The 27166-nt window shown below is 36.1% G+C and overlaps 2 protein-coding genes across 4 annotated transcripts in view; both read left to right on the forward strand.

Moving 5' to 3' along the window:
• The first annotated feature begins 2553 nt into the window (after positions 1-2553).
• Positions 2554-4728, forward strand: LOC115888390 (tigger transposable element-derived protein 1-like). Its single transcript, XM_030908111.1, has one exon. The coding sequence runs from the start codon at positions 2826-2828 to the stop codon at positions 4512-4514; it is 1689 nt and encodes a 562-aa protein (XP_030763971.1). The 5' UTR covers positions 2554-2825; the 3' UTR covers positions 4515-4728.
• Positions 4729-10421: 5693 nt separating this feature from the next.
• The window catches only part of LOC115888370, a 65962-nt gene continuing 49217 nt past the window's right edge, over positions 10422-27166 (forward strand). For all 3 annotated transcript variants that reach the window (XM_030908086.1, XM_030908087.1, XM_030908088.1), the window contains exons 1-4: positions 10422-10541; positions 14424-14557; positions 18318-18463; positions 24897-25009. In XM_030908086.1, the coding sequence (XP_030763946.1) occupies positions 10484-10541; positions 14424-14557; positions 18318-18463; positions 24897-25009 (451 nt within the window). In that variant the 5' untranslated portion in view covers positions 10422-10483. The remainder of the gene's footprint in view (positions 10542-14423; positions 14558-18317; positions 18464-24896; positions 25010-27166) is intronic.

Raw genomic sequence — 27166 nt, forward strand, 5'->3', positions numbered from 1 at the left:
TCAGAGTGTCATTTTTATCGAATAAAGTAGCAATATGCCGAGGGTGCCTTTAAAAAAAAAGATGTAATCATTTCGGTAAAACAGGAAGAGACCAAAAACAATTGAATACGTCAATAAATCCTAATTTATATCATATACCTACTAACATACAAATCTGTTTTTATCTGAAAAAATAAAAAAGTTATAGGGTTGAGCCACTTTTGAGACGACCCGGTATATTAAAAAATATTGTTTCATAATGTAATATCATTTTAAAATTCTTGTATGGTATTTTAGATTCTGAAGATAATTTTAGAATAAACCGGAATATATTTTTAATAAAAACATTATTAATTATTAACAGGGTTATAATTATGATTTTGTTACAATGTAAGTAAGTAAATAATGTAATGTAAAAGAAAAAATTTCAGATTTTACATTTTACTAAAATATTATCTAAATAAGCGCCTTTCTACAACAACGCCACTGACTGCCAATGGGTAAATTGAGAGTTGCCTACCGGTCAAAAGTTGTTTCAAGACTTAAATGGATTATTTAAGTCAAATTTCTTTGCAAATTTGGCACTGGCGAACCATATTTTATAGTTTTTGAACAGAAAAAGTCAATAAAATAAACACTTAAGGACTACAAGCTAAGAAAATGCGTTAATACAGCCGGGGAGATAGCGGCAACAAAGCTTTACCGCACACGTGCGACACGTACTACAAGGTAATAAATGAATGAATAGGCTCCCTCGCCTCTAATCGGTGTTGTCATATTGTAAAGAACTTATCCTTATTAAACAGTATCCGACTTATAATTTAGTAGTATAAGGACTATTTAATACATCTATGGAATATTAAAACCTACTTTATTAAACTGTAGTATTAATATCTCAATATATGTGTATAACAACAAAAAAAATATTGATAATATTAAAGACGTGACAACATAGGCTGGATGAGGAAGGCTCGGTCGACTGTACCCAGAAGTAAACATGTGTACAAAAAAGGTTGTTTGTCCGCGTTGATATGTAAATAGTGTAGTCTATATTTTATTTTAAGTCTATGGGAACAAATCAATTTGTTCCCTATCCATATTGTTGCGAGCCGGTGTGGACTCGACCTAACCTCACAATATGGCCCGCCCTCGGATGACCTTAACATCGCATAGACACCGCAATGATTCATTCGTTCGAGAAGAATCGAGACCCACTAGAATGGACTATACGAGAACATTCGAAAACCTTCTCTATGCGCCTAACGATCTTTGGACTATTCTAGATTTCTTTTTACCTGTCGGTATAAAAGCCGGCGGCAGTGGCCTAGAGAGGGCAGTTATAAATATACAGTTGACGCGCTAAAATTCAAAATAAATTCTTAGTTATAAATCGTTTGTAAATAGTTCTATAAGTCGTTTATCGTTATTAGTTTTGTTAATTAGTGCTAAATAAATAGTGTTTAAATAAATTGTGACTTTCTATCCACACGGAACCGACGAAAAACGTAACAATTGGTGTCAGGTGTGGCGTGTGTGATAGACTAAAAAAATAAAAGGACTAACAATGGCTCCGAAGAAATTGTTGAAAGAGTTGAAAGTGTCCGAACTGAAATCCATATTGGAAGAGAGAGAGTGCGAGACAGATGGAAAGAAAAGCATTTTGCAAACCAGACTGAGAGACGTTTTGAGGGAGGAAGGCGAGGATCCGGACACATTTTGCTTTGAGTTCGAAGGTGACCTTGACTCGTGCCTACAGAAATTAGAAGATAAAATGACGGAAAACTCTCAAAAATTAGAAGACAGTTTGAATGACAAAATTACAGAAAATTCCCGAGAATTGCAAGACAATTTAAACGACAATTTGAATAGTAAAATAATTGACTTGGAAGTTAATTTAGAAGAGAAAATCAGTGATAAAATTAATATTTTGGAAGATAAGATCTCAGAAAATTCTAAAGACATACAGGCCAGCTTTAATAATAAAATACTTAATTTAGAAGAAAAGATAACAGAAAATTCCAGGGAATTAGAAGAAAAGATGATAGAGAATTCTACGGAGCTACAAGACAAAATAACACAAATTGAGGACGATGTAAATAAAAAAATCGAAATTTTAAAACAAGAAATAGAAAAGGCCAATTCACCAAAATGTCAAGAAACATCGGAGGCACCGAAACTAGTCGAAAATAAGTATATCTCAAAGTCAGTTATTAAGCCTCCACAGTTTGACGGAAAAACCGCTTGGGCCAATTATTTTTGCCAGTTTGAGGCCGCTGCGAGAGCGAACGGATGGACAATCGCTGAAAAGGCTACCGCTTTGACTGTCGCACTGCGAGGAGATGCGACTGATATTCTGCAGACATTGTCACCATCGGAACAGGGGAGATTATCAGCAATTGGTACGACATTTAGAAATGAGGTACGGCCAAGCTCATTTGGAACATGTCTATCATTCCCAGCTAAAAAATCGCATTCAAAAGTCAAATGAGTCTCTGCAGGAGTTTGAAGCCGACGTAGCCCGCCTCGTTCGCCTTGCGTACCCTGCTACGCCAGAGAATGTTATGGAGCGGTTGGCAGTACAGTAATACCCCGACTTACGCTACCTCGACTTACGCGAATTCGGAGTTACGCGATTTAATTTTCTCGTCTATTCGTTTTTTGTTTGAACGCCGTGCAGTCAAGGTCAAGCGGCGGCGTTTGTTTCTGACTCCCCCCGCCCGCATTATTATTCGTTCAGTTTACAACAAGCACATACGTGTAGTGCGGAATCGGCGCGTAGGTACATAAGTTACGATTTTGTGTTTTTTTGTGCGTTGTGCGACGACCTGAGATATTTACTAAGTACTATGGCATCCAAACGAAGTAGAACCGACTCTTTTGCTTTAAACAAGAAGAGAAAAACATTATCTTTGGAGTGTAAACTTAACATTATTAAAGACTACGATGCAAAAATAAAAATTTGTGATTTAGCGAAGAAGTATGAACTTCCGGAATCGACAGTCAGATCAATTACGAAAAGTAAAGAAAAAATTCTCGAAGCTGTGAAAAATGCTCAGTCTTTGAATTCAAGCATCATTCGTAAACGGCATGGTATTATCGCTGAAATGGAAACATTGTTAAAATTATGGTGTGATAATCAAGTAAGTGTGAAAAATTGTCCTATTGATCAGAACACGGTGTGCTTTCAAGCTAAACAAATTTTTGAGAAATTAAAAGAAGAAGCTGGGGAGATGGCTAAAGATGAAACGTTTAAAGCCAGTAACGGTTGGTTCAGCCGGTTCAAAAGTCGCTGTAACTGGCATAGCATTGCAGAAAGTGGAGAGGCGGCAAGTGCAGATAAAGAGGCAGCATCTCTCTATCCAGAGAAACTCAAAGCTATGATAAATGAAGGTGGCTATACCAGCCAAACCATATTCAACGTAGATGAAACTGGCCTATTTTGGAAGAAGATGCCTAAAAGAACTTTTATTGCGCGTGAAGAGAAAACTTTTCCAGGTTTTAAGGCCGCCAAAGATCGATTGACAGTGATGCTTGGCGCGAATGCAGCTGGTGACTTTAAATTAAAACCTCTCTTAGTTTATCGCTCGGAAAATCCAAGAGCATTGAAAAACAAATCTAAAGCTGGTTTGCCCGTGATTTGGAAGTCGAATCGTAAAGCTTGGGTGACGGCCTCCCTTTTTGAAGACTGGTTTGGTCATCACTTCATACCTGAAGTCGAACGTTATTGCCAGTCTAAACAAATCCCGTTTAAAGTGATGCTATTAATCGACAACGCGCCAGGTCATCCTCCTGCTACTTTAACTAGTTTCGACCCACGTGTGAAAGTTGAATTTTTGCCACCAAATACAACCAGCTTGCTTCAACCGATGGACCAGGGCGTTATCAAAACATTCAAAGCTTATTACACGAGACGATCGTTTGCACATCTGCATGAAGCTATGAGACAAAACAACGAGCTCTCTGTTAAAGAATTTTGGAAACAATTCAACGTTTTAGAAGCAGTGAGAATCATTGGAGAATCTTGGAATGAAATTTCACAAAAAACTTTAAATGGCGTCTGGAAAAAACTCTGTCCATTTTTTTTCTCCACTATGACTCAGGCGGAATTAGTGTCAGGGCCTGATGAAATTTGCAATGTGATCAAAGACGTTGTCGAACTTGGTAGACAAATAAATTTAGAAGTGGATAGTGATGATGTTCAAGAGCTGTTGGATTCACACAATGAGGAGCTTACAATTGATGAGCTCATAACAATGCGTGAACAAGAGGAAGAAATTGATAATCATGATTCTTTGGATCCAGTTCAATTAGAAGATCAAATGACAGTTGGAAACTTGACAGAAGCCCTCAGTTCGATTGAAAAAGGGTTAACAATTTTGGAAAGCATAGACTCCAATGAAGAGCGCAGTTTTGTTACAAAACATGGAATAAAAAAATTACTAGGATGCTACGAGGAGATATTACGGGAGAAGAAAAAATCATTGACTCGTCAGACGACTTTGTTACAATTTATGAAACCTTCTACATCAAAATAACTTCGGATTGTGTTTATACACTCTATTAATATAGTTTGTATATTGTATTGTCATATTATTTAGAATTAGATACTAATTATTTCCTAAATTATTGTTTTATTTAGTCTCCAGTCCCAATTAAACATACTTTGTATGTCTTTATATGCAAAATTGTACCCCGACTTACGCGAATTCGACTTACGCGGATAGCGCTCAGTCCCACCTATCGCGTAAGTCCGGGGTATTACTGTACAGGCATTCTCCGACGGCTTACGTGATAACGAGACAAGACAAGCACTTCTCCTAGCCCATCCAACGCACTTGGTGGATGCTTTAGCACGTGCCCTAGAATTTGAGGCCGCGAAACAAAGTTCTCGGTCTCTAGTGAGAGTACGGGCGGTCAACCAATGTTCCGACGAATCCGTGGAAAGCATTGTGCGGAAAGTCATGGAGGAGTACATGGGCAAGAAAGGACCGACTTGTTGCTGGAATTGCGGCCAGGCAGGACACGTAAGAAGTCACTGTAAAGAAAAAGACGTGGACCCGGTTTCGCCAAGTGTCGAATCAAAGGGACACATATCGAGCAGTACCCAACAGGTTCCAACAAAAACTGCTCAAGTCGCATCGCTACAACATAAGTTCAACAGCATTTTTGTGGATGGTTTCGTGGATGGAGAGTTAGGAACCATGCTTTTGGATACGGGTGCGACCAAAACGATCATCAGGCCGGATATCCTTAAAACATCAAAAAGGATTAAAACAACACAATGGCGACTACGTACAGCTACAGGAAGCTCCTGTTTTAATCATCGAGTGTTAGCAGCAGACATCGAAGATGAACTTATTCTCGGAATGGACATCATGACCACTAGAGGTTTTGAGCTAAACCTCAAACAAGGAATTTTGAAAATAAATGAAGAAGAAGTGGTTCTGCATCGAAAATGTGAGGAGACGCTTCGCGTGGTGGTAGCAGAAGATGTTTCGGTCCCTGAGCGCTGTGAGATATTTTTGGATGGTTGTCTAGAAGGTAAAATGAATAATGGAAGTATTATTCTGTTGGAGCCAAGGAACCATGACAGCGAAATAGGACGAGGGATCGCTGTTGGAAAAGCCCTGCTACGAGCGAAAAAAACTGTACCGGTGAGAGTAATGAACACGAATTATTATTCTGTATCCTTGAAGAAGGGAACCCTCTTAGGGTACTGTTGTTCGGTCTCCTCAGTCGTTCGAAGCGTGGAAGCCTCCAAAGTTTCGACTTCAAAAATTCCGGACAAAATGGTGAAGGAGTTAGTAAACGTTAAAGGATTATCTCCCGAAAATAGAAGAAAATTGAGAAACCTGATAATCAAGTATCAAGATGTGTTTGATAAAGGAGAAGCAGGAGATAGAGGTCGTACCAATTTAGTACAACATAAAATTGATACCGGAGATGCACGACCAATCAAACAAAATCCGAGAAGACTTCCGCTCGCCAAACGTGAAGAAGCTGACAAAATCCTTCGAGAAATGAAAGAAGAGGGTGTCATCGAACCATCTAACAGCCCGTGGACATCGCCGGTAGTACTAGTAAAGAAGAAAGACGGTACCACCAGGTTCTGTGTTGATTATCGGCAGCTCAATAATGTTACCAAGAAGGATAGCTATCCCCTGCCGAGGATAGACGATACTCTAGACACACTGGCGGGGTCAACGATATTCTCTACGTTAGATCTGAAGAGTGGATATTGGCAAGTCGACATGGCGCCGAAAGACAGAGAGAAGACAGCGTTCTCGGTGGGCTCCGGACTGTGGCAATTTACCGTCATGCCTTTTGGATTGTGCAACGCGCCAGCTACCTTTGAGAGACTAATGGAGTCTGTGTTAAAGGGACTATCCTGGACTACCTGTTTAGTGTACCTGGATGACATCATAGTGGTTGGGAAATCCTTTGACCATCATCTGAAGAATTTGGAAGAAGTTTTCAAGCGACTAGGGAGTTCTGGTTTGAAACTTAGCCCCAAGAAATGTCATCTGTGTCAAGAAAAGGTACACTACTTGGGCCATATAGTCTCCTCCCAAGGAGTTGCGGTAGATCCACAGAAGACCAAGACAGTGGAAGAGTGGCCGATACCTAAAGATAAACATGAACTACGAAGCTTTTGGGACTATGCACATACTATCGACGCTATGTACAGGGTTTCGCCACCATCGCAAAAACCATTGACCAGACTTACCGAAGGCGAGAGGCGTTTCTCTTGGGACTCAGATTCTGACGAGGCATTCCGAAAATTGAAGAAGGCCCCGACTAGTGCGCCCATACTTAGCTACCCTCTTGGCAACGGAAACTTTATATTGGATACCGACGCTAGCAATGTTGCATTAGGCGCTGTTCTGTCTCAGATCCAGGATGGTCAAGAAAAAGTCATTGGTTATTTTAGTAAGACCTTGTCAAAACCGGAAAGGAACTACTGTGTAACCAGACGAGAATTACTAGCAGTAGTTAAAGCAGTGGAACACTTCTACAAGTATCTCTATGGAAGAAAGTTCTTGTTAAGAACAGACCATGCTGCTTTGAAATGGCTGTTGCAGTTTAAGAATCCTGAAGGGCAGGTAGCTAGATGGATTGAACGATTACAAGAATTTGACTTCGACACAGAACATCGAGCTGGGACAATCCATCGAAATGCCGACGCACTTTCCAGAAGACCTTGCGCTAAGGACTGTAAGCATTGTTCCCGAGCAGAAGAGAAAGAAGTGAAACTCCTAAGAACAACTGTGGTTAATGATAGTTGGCAACCCGGAGATCTTGCAAATGACCAAACCAGTGACCCAGAATTAGGTTTAGTAATTAACTGGAAAAACACAGGCCAAAGACCAACGTGGGAAGAAGTTTGCAGATATTCGCCGAACGTAAAGTCGTACTGGGCCCAGTGGAATTCCTTGGTAATAGATAACGGACTACTTCGCCGTGTGATCGAGAGACCGGAGGGAAAAGAGAGAAGGCAGATCGTCATTCCAAAGAAGAGGGTCCCAGAAGTCTTGGAGGACGTTCACAATGGAACCAGCGGAGGACATCTTGGTGTTACCAAGACACTTGGCAAGGTGCGTGAACGGTTCTACTGGGTGAACTGCAAAGAAGATGTGAGGGCCTGGTGTAAGAAATGTGACATTTGCGCAGCCATTAATGGGCCACAAAAGCGTGGTAAAGCCCCTATGCGCCAGTACAATGTTGGTAGTCCCTTCGAACGAATAGCGATCGACGTGGCTGGTCCTTTCCCGGAGACGAACGATGGCAACAAATACATTGTGGTAGTAATGGATTACTTCAGCAAATGGGTCGAGGCCTACGCGTTGCCAAATCAAGAAGCGTCCACGATTGCTGATGCCCTTGTTAAAGAATGGATCTGCAGGTTTGGTGTTCCCATGGAGCTTCATTCAGATCAGGGAAGAAACTTTGAGTCCAATCTGTTCCAAGGCGTCTGTGAAGTCCTGAACATCCGCAAGACCAGGACGACTGCTCTACATCCACAATCCGATGGGATGGTTGAACGCATGAACAGAACTATCAACCGTTATCTGGCCAAAGTAGTCTCTGACCACCAAAGAGACTGGGACAAATTTCTTCACCTGTTCCTGTTGGCCTACCGTTCATCCGTCCAAGAATCTACAGGGCAAACTCCAGCCAGCATCGTTATGGGACGGGAAGTGCGCCTACCCTGTGATCTGAAATTTGGTTGCCGACCGGGAGAAAGAAGTCGCCGGAGAAGATTATGTCCACACACTACGTCAAAGGATGGACGACATTCATCAGAGAGTCCGCCTAAATATTCAAAGTGCTAGTGACCGAATGAAGGAACACTACGACATTCAAGCTGAGCATGGAGGATACCAACCAGGGAAGTTGGTGTGGCTATATAACCCGCAGAGACGTCGTGGGTTATCTCCGAAGCTACAATCCTCGTGGGAAGGGCCATACGAAGTCATGGATAGAATTAATGACGTCGTATACCGTATCAGAAAATTGCCAAAAGGAAAACCGAGGGTAGTCCATTTCAACCGTTTGAGCCCCTACCAAGGCGAAATAGAAGATCGTGCTGGGACCGTGAGAACCTGCAGCTTTGATCCCCCTGATTCGGAGATGTCCTTTGACGATTTCATGGCCCGATACAACAGCAGTGAGAAGGCTCGCTATGGTGTAACCAAAGAAGATCAACGAGACCTCTTTTCCGTGCCTCCTGATTATTCGCTCGCTCATTGTGTGGCTCGAGATTTGCGGATGTCCAGAGGAATCGCTGCGACGTTCAATGAGAAGTTTGGGCGTGTCGGAGAACTACGCCGACAGGATCCAGAGGTTGGAAGCGTCTTGAGGCTAACCGACAATGCACATGGTCAAGCAAGGCACATCTTCTACCTGGTCACCAAGGAATGGTCCCCGAGTAAGCCGACTTATCTCAATCTATGGAAGACCCTGATTGAACTGAGAGAAGCCCTGCTAAACAACAACATTGCACGATTAGCCATTCCGAAGCTGGCGTGTGGACTCGATGGTTTGAGTTGGCGTACAATCCGGAACATGATTGAAGTCTTGTTCAGATTTACGGGAATCGAGATCCTCGTTTGCTGCTACAACCCAAAGCTGAGATCGGGAGAAAACTGTAGATTGCTATTTTTACCAGACTTCGCAATGTACCAGGGGCCAGCTTTGCAAATACCTTCATTCACCGTATACATCTCGGGACGAGCATGTGCCTAAGAAGGGGGCAGTTTTGCGAGCCGGTGTGGACTCGACCTAACCTCACAATATGGCCCGCCCTCGGATGACCTTAACATCGTATAGACACCGCAATGATTCATTCGTTCGAGAAGAATCGAGACCCACTAGAATGGACTATACGAGAACATTCGAAAACCTTCTCTATGCGCCTAACGATCTTTGGACTATTCTAGATTTCTTTTACCTGTCGGTATAAAAGCCGGCGGCAGTGGCCTAGAGAGGGCAGTTATAAATATACAGTTGACGCGCTAAAATTCAAAATAAATTCTTAGTTATAAATCGTTTGTAAATAGTTCTATAAGTCGTTTATCGTTATTAGTTTTGTTAATTAGTGCTAAATAAATAGTGTTTAAGTAAATTGTGACTTTCTATCCACACGGAACCGACGAAAAACGTAACAATATTCATAAGTCAATAAAATGGAGAATTTAGAAAAAAAAGGTAAATCACGAAAAGAAAAATTGACAAACATGACGAATTGTCATGATGTTGTCATCTTGGTTGTCATGATGACGAAAACGAAAGGCGATTGTTCTAATTTCTATTTAGAAATTACGTTTTATATGCTTCTTTCTCTGTTGTTATATTAGAATGAGATAGTGGGCCCAATAGACGCAATGCGCAGATCAACATAAATACAACGAAATTTTGCGTCCTGAGTTGCGCTACGGGAACGTTGTCCCTCTCTTTGCCATTTAATTTGCCAGTTTCTTTTTATTTGTTTGTCTATGGTTATATCTATCGACATGCCAAATTTCATTTAAATAGGACGGTTTTTTTGCATGTTAAATTTTACGGTGAAATATTTTAAATTATAGAATATTTAAAAAATATCAATGCGGTACGGAATACCGCAAAGCGCCCGGTCGCGACTGCCCAAGGATTAAACTAGACCAATATTTGTATAATAATATATTTTCTAAAAAAAAATCCTCTTAAATGTTTTAAGAGAATATTAAAAAAACCACTCTTAAAATACTTAGTTATAAAAAAAATATATAAAAAATATTTTATATTTGAAACACAATTGAATTATAACTGGTACATAATATTGTCGCAGTTGATTAAGAAAAAAAAACAATTCGACATTAAAATCAATTGCTTTTTGTTAGTTAATAGAAAAGTGTACTGATTTATATCAAGTGATTACGAAAATAGCCAAAGTATTTGTGAATAACTTATAAAAAGGTTCACAAGTGTAACGTAGGATTTGGTGGCTTAAACCTGTAAAAAGACCATGGCGCACATATTGAAGTATTTCGCAGTGCTTTTGAGCTTTGCGGTACTTTCAGAAGGTAAGCACTATAATTCAATAATTACAGGGTGTTTCAAAAAATATGTGCCATCTCTCGTGGGACCTCGTGGGTAAAAATAAGATTTATTTTTCATATCAACATGGGTCCGATTCTGCTTTGTTTCGTAGCTGCAGGAGGTTAAAGAGCTTCATTTTTTTTTATTTATTATAAATTTCTTCCAAGTGCTTTTACCGATTCGAATAAAATTTGAAAAGTAAAAATTACTATAAGACATACATATTTTAATGCTAAAAAGTGTCGACAGATTCACCATGAACGTGCATATGGATTATAAATAACTAAAATAATTATTTCATTGGGATAACCAAAATAATTATTTCATTAAAAAATAAAAAAAAACTGTTTAAATATTTGTAAAAGAGGACCAGTTAATATGATCCCAGTATTCGAACTATATTAATTGACTATACAGGGTGGCCCATCGAAAACGTTCCGCAAGGCATAACGGACAAAGTATTCTTTTTTTCAAAAAATCCAAAAACACGTCAATTTTGTTTGTGAGGGGGACAACTTTTGCCCCAAAAATTATTGCAAAATCTTCAACCCTCTAAGCGGGGGTGTCATCCCCAACTTTTTTCAAATAGGAAGGGGGTCAAGTGGCGTCGCAATGAAAAGAGTTTTCTATCCTCTATATTTCCCCGCCTCGTTTTTGAAAATCGGTCGAGTCATTGAGAAAATATGAAGGATTGAAATTTGCAAAGTTTATTTAAACATTTATCAGAGTAAATGATACGGATAAATTCCTTCGACCAATTTGCTGTTTTTTCTTATTATTTCTAGATGTTTACGCATTTTTTCACTTGCCACAAGGTTGAACGATCAGGTGCGATAGTTGCTAGATAGCTCTTCTGTGATTTGTGCGTTGAAGTTCTTCTCAATATCGTTAAACTGATCCACAATAGAATTTCCAAAAATACCAGCCCACAGGTTCAATTTCTGAGGGTTCTGTAAACCCTTTGCACCTCGTGAAAAACCCTGGAATTCTCCTCAGTCCAGTACCGACAGTTGTGCCAATTAACTACACCGTTCAAAAAGAAAGTACACTCATCCGAAAAACACACATTAAATAGGAAATTATTATCATTCGCCACTCGTTCATCCATAGTTTCACAAAATTGCAAGCGACGATCAAAATCGTCTTCGTTGAGTTCTTGTCACAACTCAATTTTGTACGGGTGGAACATGTGTTTTTTTAATATCCTTTGGACACTTGTACGATTCACGCCGGTCTCATTGGCTAATTTTCTTGTACTCAGCGTACTATCCATGGCAACTTGGCCCAACACGAATACCTCATAGCTTCATTTACTACAGGATTTTCCCTCTGCCTCTTTTTATTCATAACGGAACCAGTTTCGCGAAATTTTGCTACTAACTCGCGTACAATTTTGCCATAAAGGTGTTTGTCAGGATGGTGTTCATTGAATATCTGCGCAAATCGATTGCCTTATTCATTATTTTTAAAATAAAGTTCGATTATTTCCACTTTTTCTGCATGTGAGTACACCATAATTATTAAAAAGTTTAACGATATTGAGAACTTCAACGCATAAGTCACTGAACAGCAACTACCGCACCTGATCCTTCAACCTTGTGGCAAGTGAAAAAATGCGTAAACATCTAGAAATAATAAGAAAGAACAGCAAATTGGTCGAAGGAATTTATCCTTATCATTTACTCTGATAAATGTTTAAATAAACTTTTCGAATTTCAATCCTTCATATCTTCTCAACGACACGGCCGATTTTCAAAAACAAATCCGGAATGTATAGAGAATAGAAAGCCCTTTTCATTGCGGTGCCACTTGACCCCCTTCCCATTTGAAAAAAAATGGGGGGTGACACCCCCGCTTAGAGGGTTGAAGATTTTGCAATAATTTTTGAGGCAAACGTTTTCCCCCTCACAAACAAAATTGACGTGTTTTTGAATTTTCTGAAAAAAAATTACTCTGGCCGTTATGCTTTGCGGAACGTTTTCGATGGGCCACCCTGTATGCGTTTATTAATAATTGCTCCAAATACTAAAAAACTGAATTTTGTATGTGTATTAGACAGGGTGGTAAAAAGTAGGGAGAGGTACCTCAGGACTTTCGCAACGCGAACATAGTGAATATATTTAAGAACAAAGGAAGTGCATCAGACTGCGGAAATTACCGGGGAATTTCGCTATTGGCTATCGGCGGAAAAATTCTTGCAAAAATAATGTCAAACCGCCTGCACCCATATATAGAAAAAATCCTTTCGAAATCGCAAACGGGTTTTCATACCAACCGCGGCACCGTCGATTCCATATTTTCCATCCGTCAAGACTTTATGTTGCATTTAGCGATCTAACAAAAGCCTTCGACTCTGTGAACAGAGATGCGTTTTGGGCAATTATGAAAAAGTTCGGAGTACCCAACAAATTTCTTATGGTGTGTAAAAGCCTCCATAACAACAACAGGTCAAGAGTGTCACATCATGGATCACTGAGCGACCCATTCCTAACAAATACAGGAGTTAGGCAGGGATGTGTATTAGCGCCTCTTCTGTTCAACATATTCATGGCAGCGCTCTCCATTATAGTGGACAGCAAACTGCAGGAGAGAGGATTGGGCATTAGATACCGATATGACGGCGGTCTGTTCAACATAAAAAGACTCAGGGCAAAAACACGTACAAAATTTATCACAGAACTTCAATACGCTGACGACTGCGCTCTAGTTGCAAACACGGTACAACAATTACAAGAAATGTTGAACACATATACCTGGGCATACGAGGCTTTGGGCCTTAAGCTAAACATCGACAAAACTAAAATCATGTGCACTCCCCCGGAAGATCACAACAATGCTATAATAATCGGAGAAGTACTACAGGAATATGTGGCGGAATTCAATTACCTTGGCAGTTTCATTTCGGAAAGGGCCAATATTGACTCTGAAATTCAGGACAGGATTAGTAGCGCCTCAAGAGCATTCTGGAAATTAAAAGACAGGGTTTTCTACAATCATGACTTGAGTACAAAAACAAAACTTGCAGTGTACCGAGCAATTATAATCCCCACCATGTTATATGGGAGCGAAACCTGGGTGCCGATGCCGTACCGCCGACACATGAACGCATTAAACAAGTTGCAACAGAGACACCTTAGAACTCTTAAGAATCCGGTGGTTCCATCATGTCTCAAACGTATCGGTCCTTGAAAAAGCTAACTGCGAGAGTATTGAAGTCATGGTCACAAAATCCCGCTTAAGATGGGCTGGTCACGTATGCAGAATGCAAGAAAACCGCATGCCAAAATCTCTGCTTTACGGTGAGCTTGTAGACGGTAAGAGAAGGCCAGGTGGACAACTGAAAAGGTACAAGAACATTTTCCACGAAAATTTAAAGGGAATTAACATGCAGAATGAGTGGGAAAAGGCAGCTCACAATAGAACTCAGTGGAGAAGGGTTGTAAACTCAGTTAACAGCGGCAACCAAAAAGTAAAGAGGCAACAAAGCAATGAGATTTTTGAATGTCCGGAGTGCGGTAGGCAGATAACATCACGTATCGGGCTTTTCAGTCACAGAAAAGCTCATGAAAGAAAACGCCTTGCGTGACCATCTCCTTTATGTGTGTCGAATACTCGTCACCGAGTAACGGCTGTATGTATGTGGTAAAAAGTAACACTATAAATTTTATTTGATTTTTTGACGAAAGCTTATTTATAACAAAGAGACGTTTACATTCATAATTTATTATTATATTGATCTCTGATTCAAATCCACATTTATTTAGAATAATTTCTTCACCAACACAATTAAGTATGTAATTAATTAATATTTGGGCAGAAATAGTGGTGGTATATTTAATTAACCAATTTTTTTTGTCTGTTTGTAGCTTTCACTCTGGATTTTGACCACATGGAAAAAACAATTAGAGAAAAACGTGATCTGACATATAATTATCCAGCACCTGAACAATGCGGGAAAACAACACCTAAAGAGAATCAGCTGTGCTTATATGGAACACCGGTAATTTTTTTTACAGATTTACAGGGTGGCGCCTGTCATACGCCGCGGAGACTCCGAGGAGAATGACAGTTTGTATTGAAATGAAATTTTGTAGGTTAATTCCTAAGGTTAATTCAGAGCACTTTTTAAAAATAGAGAGAGTTCTACAGGGTGTCCCCGAAAAAGTTACATATCAAAGTTGTATTTTTTGTAATGGAACACCCTATACAGGGTATCCCAGAAATAAGTGCAAGTATTTTAACTGGTAGTATAGTTCAACCACAGAAACACGCCTGTGAGGTTTCTTTGCGAAAAAAAAAATTTCAAATTACAAATTTTTTGAAAAATTTTTTGAATTTTTTTTTAGTTTTTAGTTAAAAAACATAATTTCTTGATAATATGGCAACATAGGTATTATATTAAATTTGCAAGAAAGAAAATCCAGAAAAGGTCCAGTGGTTCTTAAAATTTTAGCAAAAAAAATTTTTTTTGGAAATTTTTAAAGTAAAATAACTCTTACTTATTTGAAAAACGATAAAGAGAAAATATGTTTCTTACCACCCCTTAAAATACTTGCACTTATTTCTGGGATACCCTGTATATTAATTGATTTTCGGATTCTGAGAGAAAAATAAAAGTAAGTTTTATAAGAGAAGTATATGACAAAAATATAAGGTTTTTCACATATTTAACATTTTCTAAAAATAAAGAACAACAATTTTTAAATCACAATAAAAGCTACCTAATTTGTAATTTACTCGGTATAGCCTAATATATAGTTAACTTATAGTACTACAGGGTGAGACAAAATTAATATTGAACATTAGTCACCTTTAAAAGCATGTTACTCTTTTATTTTAAATGGAACACCCAGTATATTATTCCGATATTCAATGGAGAATTCATGTCTCTTCAAAATACTATTAAGGTTGCCTACCCCTCAAACAAAGATTTTCCTAGATATTTTTATTTACATGATTTTTTGATCTGAGTAGATCTTTATTATTTGATAAAATCTAGATGGCTGTGATATGTCTGACGTTACTTCAATATAGCTGTCTAATTAGTCCAACTTTAACAACTAGTTATCTTTTTGTGTCACTTGTTCTTTTTGTTCACAAACAAAAAAATGTCTCAGAAATTTGCCGAAAATGCAAACTTATCATACATCAGAGAGAATTGATATGGTTTTATTAGTTGGTGAATGCAGTGTGCATTTACCAATTAATAGAATACTTAAATGCTCCTGATTTTATCCAGTCTGGTTTTTTTGGGGATATGTTAAAGACTCTACCAACTATTGTCGACAACATGAGAGAAATAATTATTGTAGCTGCTTTTCGAGGTAGATCTCCAAATAAATGCCTTTCAAAATGAAAAGATCCTTTTGAAAAGACAATCATTTTATGCAGTTAACAGGAAAGGAAGCATTTTGAGCATTTCATTTCATTTCTAGTTAATTTTTGTCACATAATTATAGGTTTATACCTAGTTTTAATTGTGCAATAATTAAAATATGTTTTAAACGTGTATCTTTTTATTACCGTTTAGTATTTTACTCTGCAATCTTTAATTTTTGTTAAATTAATAAAAGGTATATCACAGCCACCCTAGATTTTTTCAAATAATAAAGATCTACTGACGCAAAATCATAAAAATTAAAATATCTAGGAAAATCTTTGTCTGAGGGGTAGGCAACTTTAATAATATTTTGAAGATATATAAATTCCCTATTGAACACCCAAATAATATACTGGGTGTTCCATTTAAAATAAAGGAGTAACTTGGTTTTAAAAGTGACTAATGTTCCGTATTAATTTTGTACCTGGCTGTTCTTGTCTCACCCTGTATAATTTTTCGGATCAAATTTTAATTTAGTTTACCATACAATGATTACTGTAATTAAATATCAGGCTATACAAGGTCAACTAAAATTTAGGTAGCTGTTATCGAAATTTAAAATTTACTCTTCATTTTCACAAAATGTGAAATATGTCAAAATCCTTAGATTTTAGGTATATGCTTCTTTAATAAAACTCAGATTTATATTTTTCCCTTGAATCCGAAAATCAATTAATATATAGGGTGTTCCATTAGAAAAAACATAACTTTGATGTGTAACTTCTTTTGGAGACACCTTGTACAATTATATATATTTTTATAAAATGCTGTCAGTTAACCTACATATATGCCAAAATTTCCTTTCGAGATAAATTACAGTTCTCCTTGGAGCTTCCGCGGCGTATGAGAGGCGCCACCCTGTATTTAGATTATGGATTTCTGACCATATTTAATACATAGGTATACAGGGTGTTTCAAAAAACATGTGCCATCTCTCGTGTGGAGATTCCTCACGTAAAAATATGATTTATTTTTTATATCAACATGCATAGGTCCGATCTGCTTTATTTCGTAGTTACAGGGTGTTAAAGTCTTAATAATCTTTCGATTTAATTATAATTTTCTTCCAAGTACTTTTAGTGATTCGAATAAAATTAGTTCAATTTCAATTAGTAGAAAAAGTTATCACTCTTAACTTTTCGACTAAATTATACTTCAAAATTTGCGTGAAATGTCATTTTGGCCTTTGATTTTCTTCCCTCAAGAGAAAGTGTGGTTAGAAATCAAAAGTTGATTGTTTTTTATCTAAATCTTAGGCTTTCTCTATGGATACAACTAACTAACCCTAGCTGTTGCTAGGATATTCTATTAATTTATTAATTTTAATTGTGTTTTTTAAACATTGTGAATTATCGTAAACTAAAAAGTATAAAGTGCAATTGAAACCACTAATTTATTCCACTAATTAGGATGTTCTGAATGAAGCTTTAGTCTTGTTACTTACAACCCTCTTGAGAATTTATAAATAATAGGTAAGTGGTTATCAATCCATTTGCTTTTATTCTTCATTTACTACCAAACCAAACTATTGTATCTCAGAAATTATCAGCTAATTTGAAAATCTAAAAATACTATCAGATAGCCCAAATAAAGTGTCTATGAGAATGTGCAATTAGTTTTTTGATTTTCTAAAAACTAACGACAGGAAAAAATAAAATTTATTTTCACTTATAATATCACAAGAGCTTAAATTATTTTCGGAAATTTTTTTGAGGGCACGAATATTTTGAAAATTATTTTTACGATAATTTTCGTAAAATATTCGTGCCCGAAAGAAAATTTCCAGGAATAATTTAAGCTTGCGTGGTATTCGGTAAGAAAATTTCACACCTAAATTTGAAAAAAAAATATTAATCCAACATGACATTTTAAAATAATTTCAATTTGTTAATAATATTAACAAATATTATTATATTTTTAATTAGTTACATCAAATGCTAAAACTCAAATGGGTAATATTTCAATATATAGACATTGTAGTTCATTCACATTATGATTGTAGATCTTATGTTTACCTTTTCAACTGTCAAAAAATTTCCACTAACGTTTCGTGGCGCCTCGAAAAAATTTCCGGAAATTTTTTCAGTTGCCATGGTAACTAGTCAACATTAAAGCATGTTATTGGTTGAAAAGTAGAGGTGTGAAATTTTCAGAGAAATCCATTTTTTAACTCAGCAATCCTTGAAATTTTTAAAACTTTTTTGAAGGCATCTTTGTGAACATTCCAAGGAGGGGGCAACTTTGCCCCAATTTAACCATCTTTGTATCTATTACAGTTTCCGAGATACCAATGCTCGTACCCCGAATTTGTAGCACCCTGTATAATGTGTGTCATATGTTGATAGTTTAGATTATATTTTATAATATTTTTTTCTTATAGAAAAAACCAACCCAATTAGCGATGGTTAATACCACATCTAATACCGCTATTATTATGGAAGCTAGGGCAAGACAAGTTGTTTTTGTCGATAAAAACTATACGATTATCTTGGATGGCCAAAGAAGTAAAGGATCCTATACGGCTAAGTAAGTAAGAAAAAGTTTAATATTCTTTATTAAACTTTAAGATTTTACAAGCATGGCCAAAATAATTGCATATTTTTGTTTTAAACGGACATTACATTATTAGCACAGTGTCATATAAAAATCAAAAGTTTTGGGGATTCATTTCCGATGAAACGGGAAGTGACCGAAAACAGTTGAAAACGTCAACGAATCCTTATGTCATACACTATTATACCATTTTTTTTATCGAAAAAGATAAAAAAGTTATAGGGGTGAGCCACGAGCCACTTTTGAGATGTATATATCATAGTAGAAGAAAACATGGTATGTGCCGATGAGCATGTATAGCTCCATCTCTCTCGCACGAATGACGTCAGATTCGAATTAAAATTTGAAATCGCCATATGTTAAAGCACATCTTTTCATAACAATTTTAAGTTAAATTCGAGATTTTGTTGCCTATAAGCTTTTGAGTGAAAATTAATATTTGTTCACTAGATGATCTTTAATTCTATGTTTTGAATATACAATACTACACCAATAAAGTCTGATATATTTTTATTTATTTCTTACTGAATTAATATAAGCTTATCGTCAAATCTCTCTTCGGACATTATTAAGGGAATTAAAATGCTATAATTCCCTCTACATTTTATAGGTAACAACCAAGTAACACAAGAGATTTTGAGTAATATCAAATGAAAATGGACACTCATCGAACTACTTTAATAATATATTTACATCATTAATGTCACGTACCGGGTGTTGCATCGTCGAGCGGGACATAGGAAATCCCATGTAAATTTTAATGGGGTCAATTATTGGCTTCCCTAATTATTTTAGAGAATAATTCTATTGAGGTTTATTGAAGGGCGCTAAAACCCACATTCAAAAGAATAATAGATATTTTTGATTAGCCCGTTTACGAGTTATCGCCGATTTCTTTTTAAATATTTCTCCTTTCTTGTGGCCCTGTATTTACTTATGAGCACCAGTTAAGGTAAAAGATAACTGTCAAATGAAGTTGTCTTTTCAGAAATTTATCTATTTAGTGCTTTATTATTATTATTAAAAACTCATACCTACATCGAAAATATTAGCCATGAATTACACTACCGAAGAAAAAGTATTGATGATTAAATCAATACAATCAAGAAAATAGTTACCAAAAGGTGTCGGACATGTTTGCTGCTCTGTATCCGAATAGACCGATACCTGAAAAGTCTATAATCGCAAGGAATATCTAGAGATTTGAGACCAAAGGTATCCTAATAAATAACTGCAGATGTGAAGCAAGGCAGAAACAAAGAGAAGATGCAAGAAATAATACCGACTTAGAAGTTTTATTGCGCGTGGAAGAGAAGGATGGAAAGATCAGCACAAGGAAACTTGAGGATGAAATAGGAATAGATCATACTACAGCGTTTCGAATTTTGAAACGACATAAATACTATTCCTTCAAATATGAAAAGCACTAAGAGCTACGAGATGGGGACGAAATACGGCGGCAGGCGTTTTGTTTCGATATGATGGAAAGAGCAAACACGGATAGGGAATTTTTAAAAAACATATGTTTCACTGAAAATGCACGTTTACCTTAAATAATGAACCCAATGTTCAGAATTATCGATATTGGAACAAAGAAAACCAACACAGGTTTGTCGAAACAAGGACGCAATATCCACAGAAAGTATAATAAATGTTTGGGCAGGGATATTCGGACACAATATTATCGGGCCATTATTTCTTAAGCGAAATTTAAATGCAGAATATTATTTGGAACTACTCGAAAATCATATTTTACCTGCTTTACATGATGCCACTAGGGAAAATCAGGAAGTTTGGTACCAAATGAATGGCTGCCCGGCACATAGTACCCCGGCTGTTCGGGAATATTTAAACAATAGTTTTAACGGAAACGTTATTGGCCTAAATCATACAGTAAATTGGCCAGCAAGGTCTCCTAATATTTCGCCAAATGATTTCTTTCTCTGGGGCCATTTAAAAAACAGGATATACAAGGATAAAAAATACCCAAATCTAGACGAGTTAAAAATGCTATTTCTGCCGAATGCAATAGAATTTTAGTTTACCAACTAGCGAATGTATAAGAAGAGAATTTTATGATCGCCTGGGTTATTGTCTAGCAGTCGATGGAGGAATATTTGAACCTCTTATATCCTAAATTTCTAACAATTTAATACATAGTACCTAAATTAATAAGTTATTGAATATTGTAATAATACTATAATTAACCTTGTAATTGATTACTTTATTATACTTTAATTCATATTAATTTGTATTTATAAATACATCTTTAAGATTTCCGATGTAGGAATGAGTTTTCAATAATAATAAAGCACTAAAGAGGTAAATTTCTGAAATAACAACTTCATTTGACAGTTATCTTTTACCCTGACTGGTGCTCATAAGCAAATACAGGGCCATAAGAAAGGAGAAATATTTAAAAAGAAATCGGCGATAACTCGTAAACGGGCCAATCAAAAATATCTAAAGTTATTCTTTTGAATGTGGGTGTTAGTGCTCTTCAATAAACCTTAATAGAAATATTCTCTAAAATAATTAGGGAAGCCAGTAATTGACCCCATTAAAATTTACATGGGATTTCCTATGTCCCGCTCGACGATGCAACACTCGGTATAATAAATTTACAAGAGAAGAGTTTTGAGTAATAAACTAAAATGAAAGCGAATGCGAAGCGAATCATCTAATTACTCTAATAATATAATTTATTTACATCATTAATGTCACATAATATAATAAATTTACAAGGGGACACACACACACACACACACACACACACACATACAGTTTCATCAACATAGCCCAACACACATTTTCATATTTCTGGAGAGTATCCTTCGTTACCCTAACTTGTTCTTGTAGCTCTCCATTTTGCTCCTCTACACTGTAAAAAAATGAGTGAAATTTCACTCAGATTTCACTCAATACTTTCTCAATTTCTGTCCACACCCGATTGAGTGAAATTTCCACTCTACAGAACTGAGTGAATTTTCAATTCTCACAGTGAAAAGCACACAAAAGAGTGATTTCACTCAATCGAGATTAGACGAAAGACTCCTTTTTTACTTAAAACAGTACACTTAAAACGTAAAGTAGAATTTTGAGTATACATTCACTTAAAAATGAGTGAATTCACTACGTGTTGAGTGTTTTCACTCAATCGGGATTGGACTAAAGACTCCTTTTTTACTCATTATGGTTCGCCTTGAGTAGGATTTTGATCGATTTTAATAGTTTATTCACTTTAAAATGAGTGAACTCACTAAGTGTTGAGTTCAAGTACACCTTTAATTAATTTTAATAAGAAAGTTACTGGCAACTTCCGATATTTTCGGAACGGCACTTCATAGGATTATATCAAATGACTTAGTCACCATTAAGTCTTGGTGCGATTCGAACCTCCTGAGTCTCAACATTTCTAAAACTAAAGCTTTGTCGTATAAAGACTCACTGCAGCCTCTTGTACTTAACAACACCACAATTGATGTAAAATCTGTAAAATTCTTAGGGCTTGTTGTAGACAATTCCCTGAAATGGGACATGCATATCGACGCTTTGTCGAAAAAATTAAGCTCTGCCTGTTTTGCATTAAGATCTGTTTCTAAGGAGCTTAACTTGTCAGTGACTAGAACTGTTTATTATGCACTTTTTGAGTCGCACCTCAGATATGCCCTTCCATTCTGGGGTACGTATTGTGCGACTCAATTTGACCGCATTTTCAAGCTCCAGAAGAGAGTTGTTCGATATTCACTGGGATTAAAGAGCAGAACTCATTCTCATTGCCAGGCTTTTTTTTTAAATTAAAAATATTAACTCTTCCTTCCTTATTTATATTTGAATCCGTTTGCCTAATACGTAAGCATGTATCAGCTTCTCAAGAGGGGCCACCTCACACTTATCCACTCAGGAACGCGGAGCAAGATCTTTATCTACCTACCCCACGCTCAGAGTTAGTTAAAAGTTCAATATTATACAACTCGAAAAAAATGCACAATCATCTGCCATTTGAAATCAAATCCATAACATCATTTTCTTTATTTCGCAAAGCATTGAAATCTTATTTACTAGACAAGGCTTTCTACGCCGTAAATGACTTATTTTAATAATCGAATTTGATCTTATAAACACTGGTCTACTGTTTGCTATTAGTACTATCCTTGTATATGCTATTTACCAATGACATTGGTGTCACTGGTAAATAGCAGTCATACAAATACAAATAGATATCAATATCAATACATACAAATAGATGTCATTGATATTTACTATAAACTTACTAAATATTTTTGAATCTTATTTTTACATTTTTCATTCCTTGACACTGTAAACATTTTTAAATGTTTATTTTAAACAATAAGACTGACAATGTACAGGGTGTCCCACTAAGAATAGCTCTCGGCTGTATCTCGGAAAGTATTAGCCGTAGAGCCTACGGAAAAAATATTTATAACTAAAGGGGCCATGAGAAATTGCTGGAAATTATTTTCAAGTTTGTAAAATGGCCGATAGAGGGCGCAACTGCTATGGAAAATAAGAAAATAGAATTTTTACAGAATTTTATCTAGATAATGAGTAGTATAAATAATAGCTTCATGATCTTCAGTAAATTTTGGATATTTTTTGTTAACACCATTTTCCCCTATCTGCTAAAATAAAGTGGTGGGGGAAGGTTAGATCTATATTTATTTAAATGTTAATAACTCCGGACTGGATGATCAGAATCTAACAAGCGAGGGCTCGTTTAAAAGAGCGTTTCTTACTCTATATTACACCATAAAAATAATAATAATAAGGTTTTGAACGTAGACACTAGGGGGCACTTTCTTACAATTTAACAAACATAGCGCGTTTTTTTTCAAAAAAAATTAAATACAATAGTATATGTAATTTTAGCTGATAGTAAAGAGTAGTAAAAGCTTAAGAAGTCGGCGAAAACCGCATCTTGATATCTTCTTTTAAACCGAAGATAATAGCAAAATTATAATAAATACCAAAAAATAAGCCCTTAATTACCTTATTTTTACAACACGGTATCACTAGCCCTCTAGATTATGCTCATTTTAACAACAAAATAAGATAGAGAAACAGTTAGTTTGTTTTAATATCAACGAAATACCAGAATACCATAATACCAGATGTATTAATATCTAAAATTAAGGTATTAATAACAGTGAACAAGAAACGATGCTTCAGTGAAGTCATGGTAGGCTTTGGAAAAAAGTTGCTTTTGACGTAATAGTATAAACGTCAAATTGTTATTAGATCAACATTTTGATAGTCTTTTATCTTTTGATTGCTTTTTCACAACACTAACTACTTCAACTACTTCAAATAATAAAGGCATTTTGAAAAAGCAATTAAAACATAAAAAACGCTGCTAAGACTATCAAAATGTTGATCTGATAACAAATTGACGTTTATACTATTACGTCAAAAGCAACTTTTTTCCAAAGCCTACCACGACTTCACTGGATCATCGTTTATTGTTCACTGTTATTAATATCTTAATTATTAGATATTAATACATCTGGTATTATGGTATTCTGGTATTTCGTTGATATTAAAATAAACTAACTATTTCTATCTTATTTTGTTGTTAAAATGGGCATAATCTAGCGGGCTACTGATACGGTGTTATAAAAATAAGATAGTTAAGGGCAAATTTTTTCGTATTTATTATATTTTTGTTAATATCTTCGGATTGAAAAAAAATATCAAGATGCGGTTTTCACTGACTTCTTAAACTTTTATTTCTCTTTACAATCAGCTGAAATGCCATATACCGTTGTATTTATTTTTTTGGGAAATACCGCATTGTTTGTTAAATTGTAAGACAGCGCCCTCTAGCATCTACTGTTAAAGGCATATTATTATTGTTTATATGGTTTTATATAGAGTACGAAACGCTCTTTTAAACGAGCCCTCGCTTGTTAGATTCCGGTCATCCAGTCCGGACCTTCATGATTCTGACAAAAAAAGTCCGAAATTTTCTAAAGATTATGAAGCTATTATACATAGTAGCCCTTACCTAGGCAGAATTTTGTAAAAATTGCATTTTCTTATTTGCCGTAGCAGTTGCGCCCTCTAGCGGCCACTCTACAAACTTGAAAATAATTTCCAGCAATTTCTCATTGCCTCTTGAGTTATAAATATTTTTTTCCTCAGGTTCTACGGCCAATACATTCCGAGATACAGCCGAGAGCTATTCTTAGTGTGATACGCGGTACTTGTATAATGTTTTGTATTCTCTTTTGTTTGTTTGTTTGTTTACTTTACCTTTGTCTACAAATTGTAAAATTTTTTGACAATAAAGGCATATATTTATTTATTTATTTACTCTGTACTTTATATTCAACAATTTTGGTGATGTATCTAGAAGAGTGTGTTTTCATTTTATGTTCTTTTTCAGTACTCCACCAGTTGATTCTGAAAAAATGCAGGAATTTGCCAGTGGTTATAATATTAGCCTTAATTATTGCCTTAACGAACATAATGCTGTGGATCTTAAGGATTTCGGACCCAGTAAGTTAAATGTAAATAAAAAAACAAAATCTTTAATATTATTAATTGGTATCTTATTTAGACCAGCTTTATTTATTTGTCATATTACATAGAAACCAACGCCAACCCAGCACAATATTTTTTCTACTCGTAATAAATTCCTTGAAATAATAATTTCTCAATATTTTTTAAAACGTAACTCGCTATGGAAAAAAAATATTGTTTTATACACGACGCGTCGATAAAATTGCATTATCGTCTACCGAAATTAATTCATTTACTCTCTACACCCTCTACTAGTGATGGGAATACCGGTTCCACATGAGTCGCGTTACAAGAGCGACCGTTCCAGAAAAATACCGCGACCAAACACCGCATACAAAAACCGAGGTTCCGACTTCTAAAGGTGTAGGCTTCTAGTAGCTACTTTCCATAAATAAAATTTTGCCACTTCTTCTTGTCCAGGGCCATGCTTGCTCGCAGCCGATCCCTCTAGTTTTAAGTAATTTTGCAACATTTTGATCCCAAGTAGTTGCAGGTCTACCCTTTTTCCTTTTTTCCTGCCTTTTTGCCTCCCATTACTGGTCTCTCTTTGTTGAGTCTTTTCAAATGTCCGTACCATCTCAACTGGCAGTTTTCGATAGTTGTTAATACTGGCTGGATTTTCAGCTGCTCTCTAATATCAGAATTGCGTAGTTTATTCATCCTCGTAACCCCTAGCACTTTTCGTAGGTATTTCATTTCTACTGCTTGTATTAACCCATATAACACAGCACAATCCTATAGATATCTTGAGGATATCCACCAAGAATATAGTAAATATCTTAGGGATATCCAAAAACTAGAGTAGGATATTTATATCCAGATGGGACAAAAAAAGTAGGCAAGTCTTTTACGATTATTTAGGATATTTCTAGGATAATACAAGGATGATGTTGGGAGCATTATAGAATATTTTTAGGACATTATATGAGGACTGTTATTTGACAATACTTACTTCATCCTTAGTTTATAGTAAAAACGTTCGCGATTTAGTTTTATTTAGTCACATTTTGACGTTATTCATTGGATATTTTTATTAACAGCTCTAAATTATACCTACATATTATGTCAATGAATTTTGCGTCAAAATTTAGAAGTTAATTAGTATGAGTTAAGAGCTTCCAATTTATGCTGTACCATCGAAAAAAAACGGCGTTCAGTTGGCTTGAAAATTACGATCGATGACATTCCCCATATAATTTTACATACAAAATAACTTCTTAATCTTCATAACTTAATCTTCATTTCCAAGCCACCTCTGACGCCGTTTTTTTCGATTTTATGAAAAACGGCGTCCAGTTGGCTTGGAAATGAAGATAGATGCCATTTCCCATATAATTTTACATATAAATTGACAGCGATCTTCATTTTATAGCCATCGCTGACGCCGTTTTTATTCGATCATACGGTACTACCCTTAATGGAGTCTAGCAGTTTATGTCTAGCAGCAACAATTTACATCAAAGTGAGCACACAGGATACAGGTATAATGTCTAACACCACACATTCCAGAAACTTACAATTTAAACACAAAAATTGGATTTCTGTTTGAATAGATCAAACACGAAAATGGGTTTAGGGATAAAGAACAAGCCCTTTTCAACAAATTTTCACCTATAATTTTGTCACAAATTTTTCATTGTAAGACCCTGAGTCGTTCGTCGTTTTTCGACATTAGTTGAGGTTAGGATAGAATTTCTGCTAGAACAAGGCTAGAACTATGAGTATAAGAAAAAACATAAGTCAAACTCAACCAGTTTTGTTAGTTTCAGTCATTTTTAAGCCCATTCAATATCGACAAACGACCGAGTTCACCTCGAATTTCACTAAATCAAAGAACTGAATAATACACGATGCAAAAACAAACAACTGTCGAGATGGATTGTGGGAAATTTTTAAATATCCAGATTATGCAGAAGATACCAACAGGATATTTTGTTGCCTTGACGTAATATATATATATATATATATATATATATATATATATATATATATATATATATATATATATATATATATATATATATATATATATATATATATATATATATATATACCTAGAAGACCTAGAAACCCTAGAAGCGCTCCAGCGACTGCTGGAACGAAGTACGTGGCCGCCGAGGTCAAGTGTCGATA

This window comes from Sitophilus oryzae, unplaced genomic scaffold (genome assembly GCF_002938485.1).
Source record: "Sitophilus oryzae breed Bouriz unplaced genomic scaffold, Soryzae_2.0 scaffold_734_pilon_pilon, whole genome shotgun sequence".
NCBI classification, from domain to species: Eukaryota; Metazoa; Arthropoda; class Insecta; order Coleoptera; family Curculionidae; genus Sitophilus; species Sitophilus oryzae.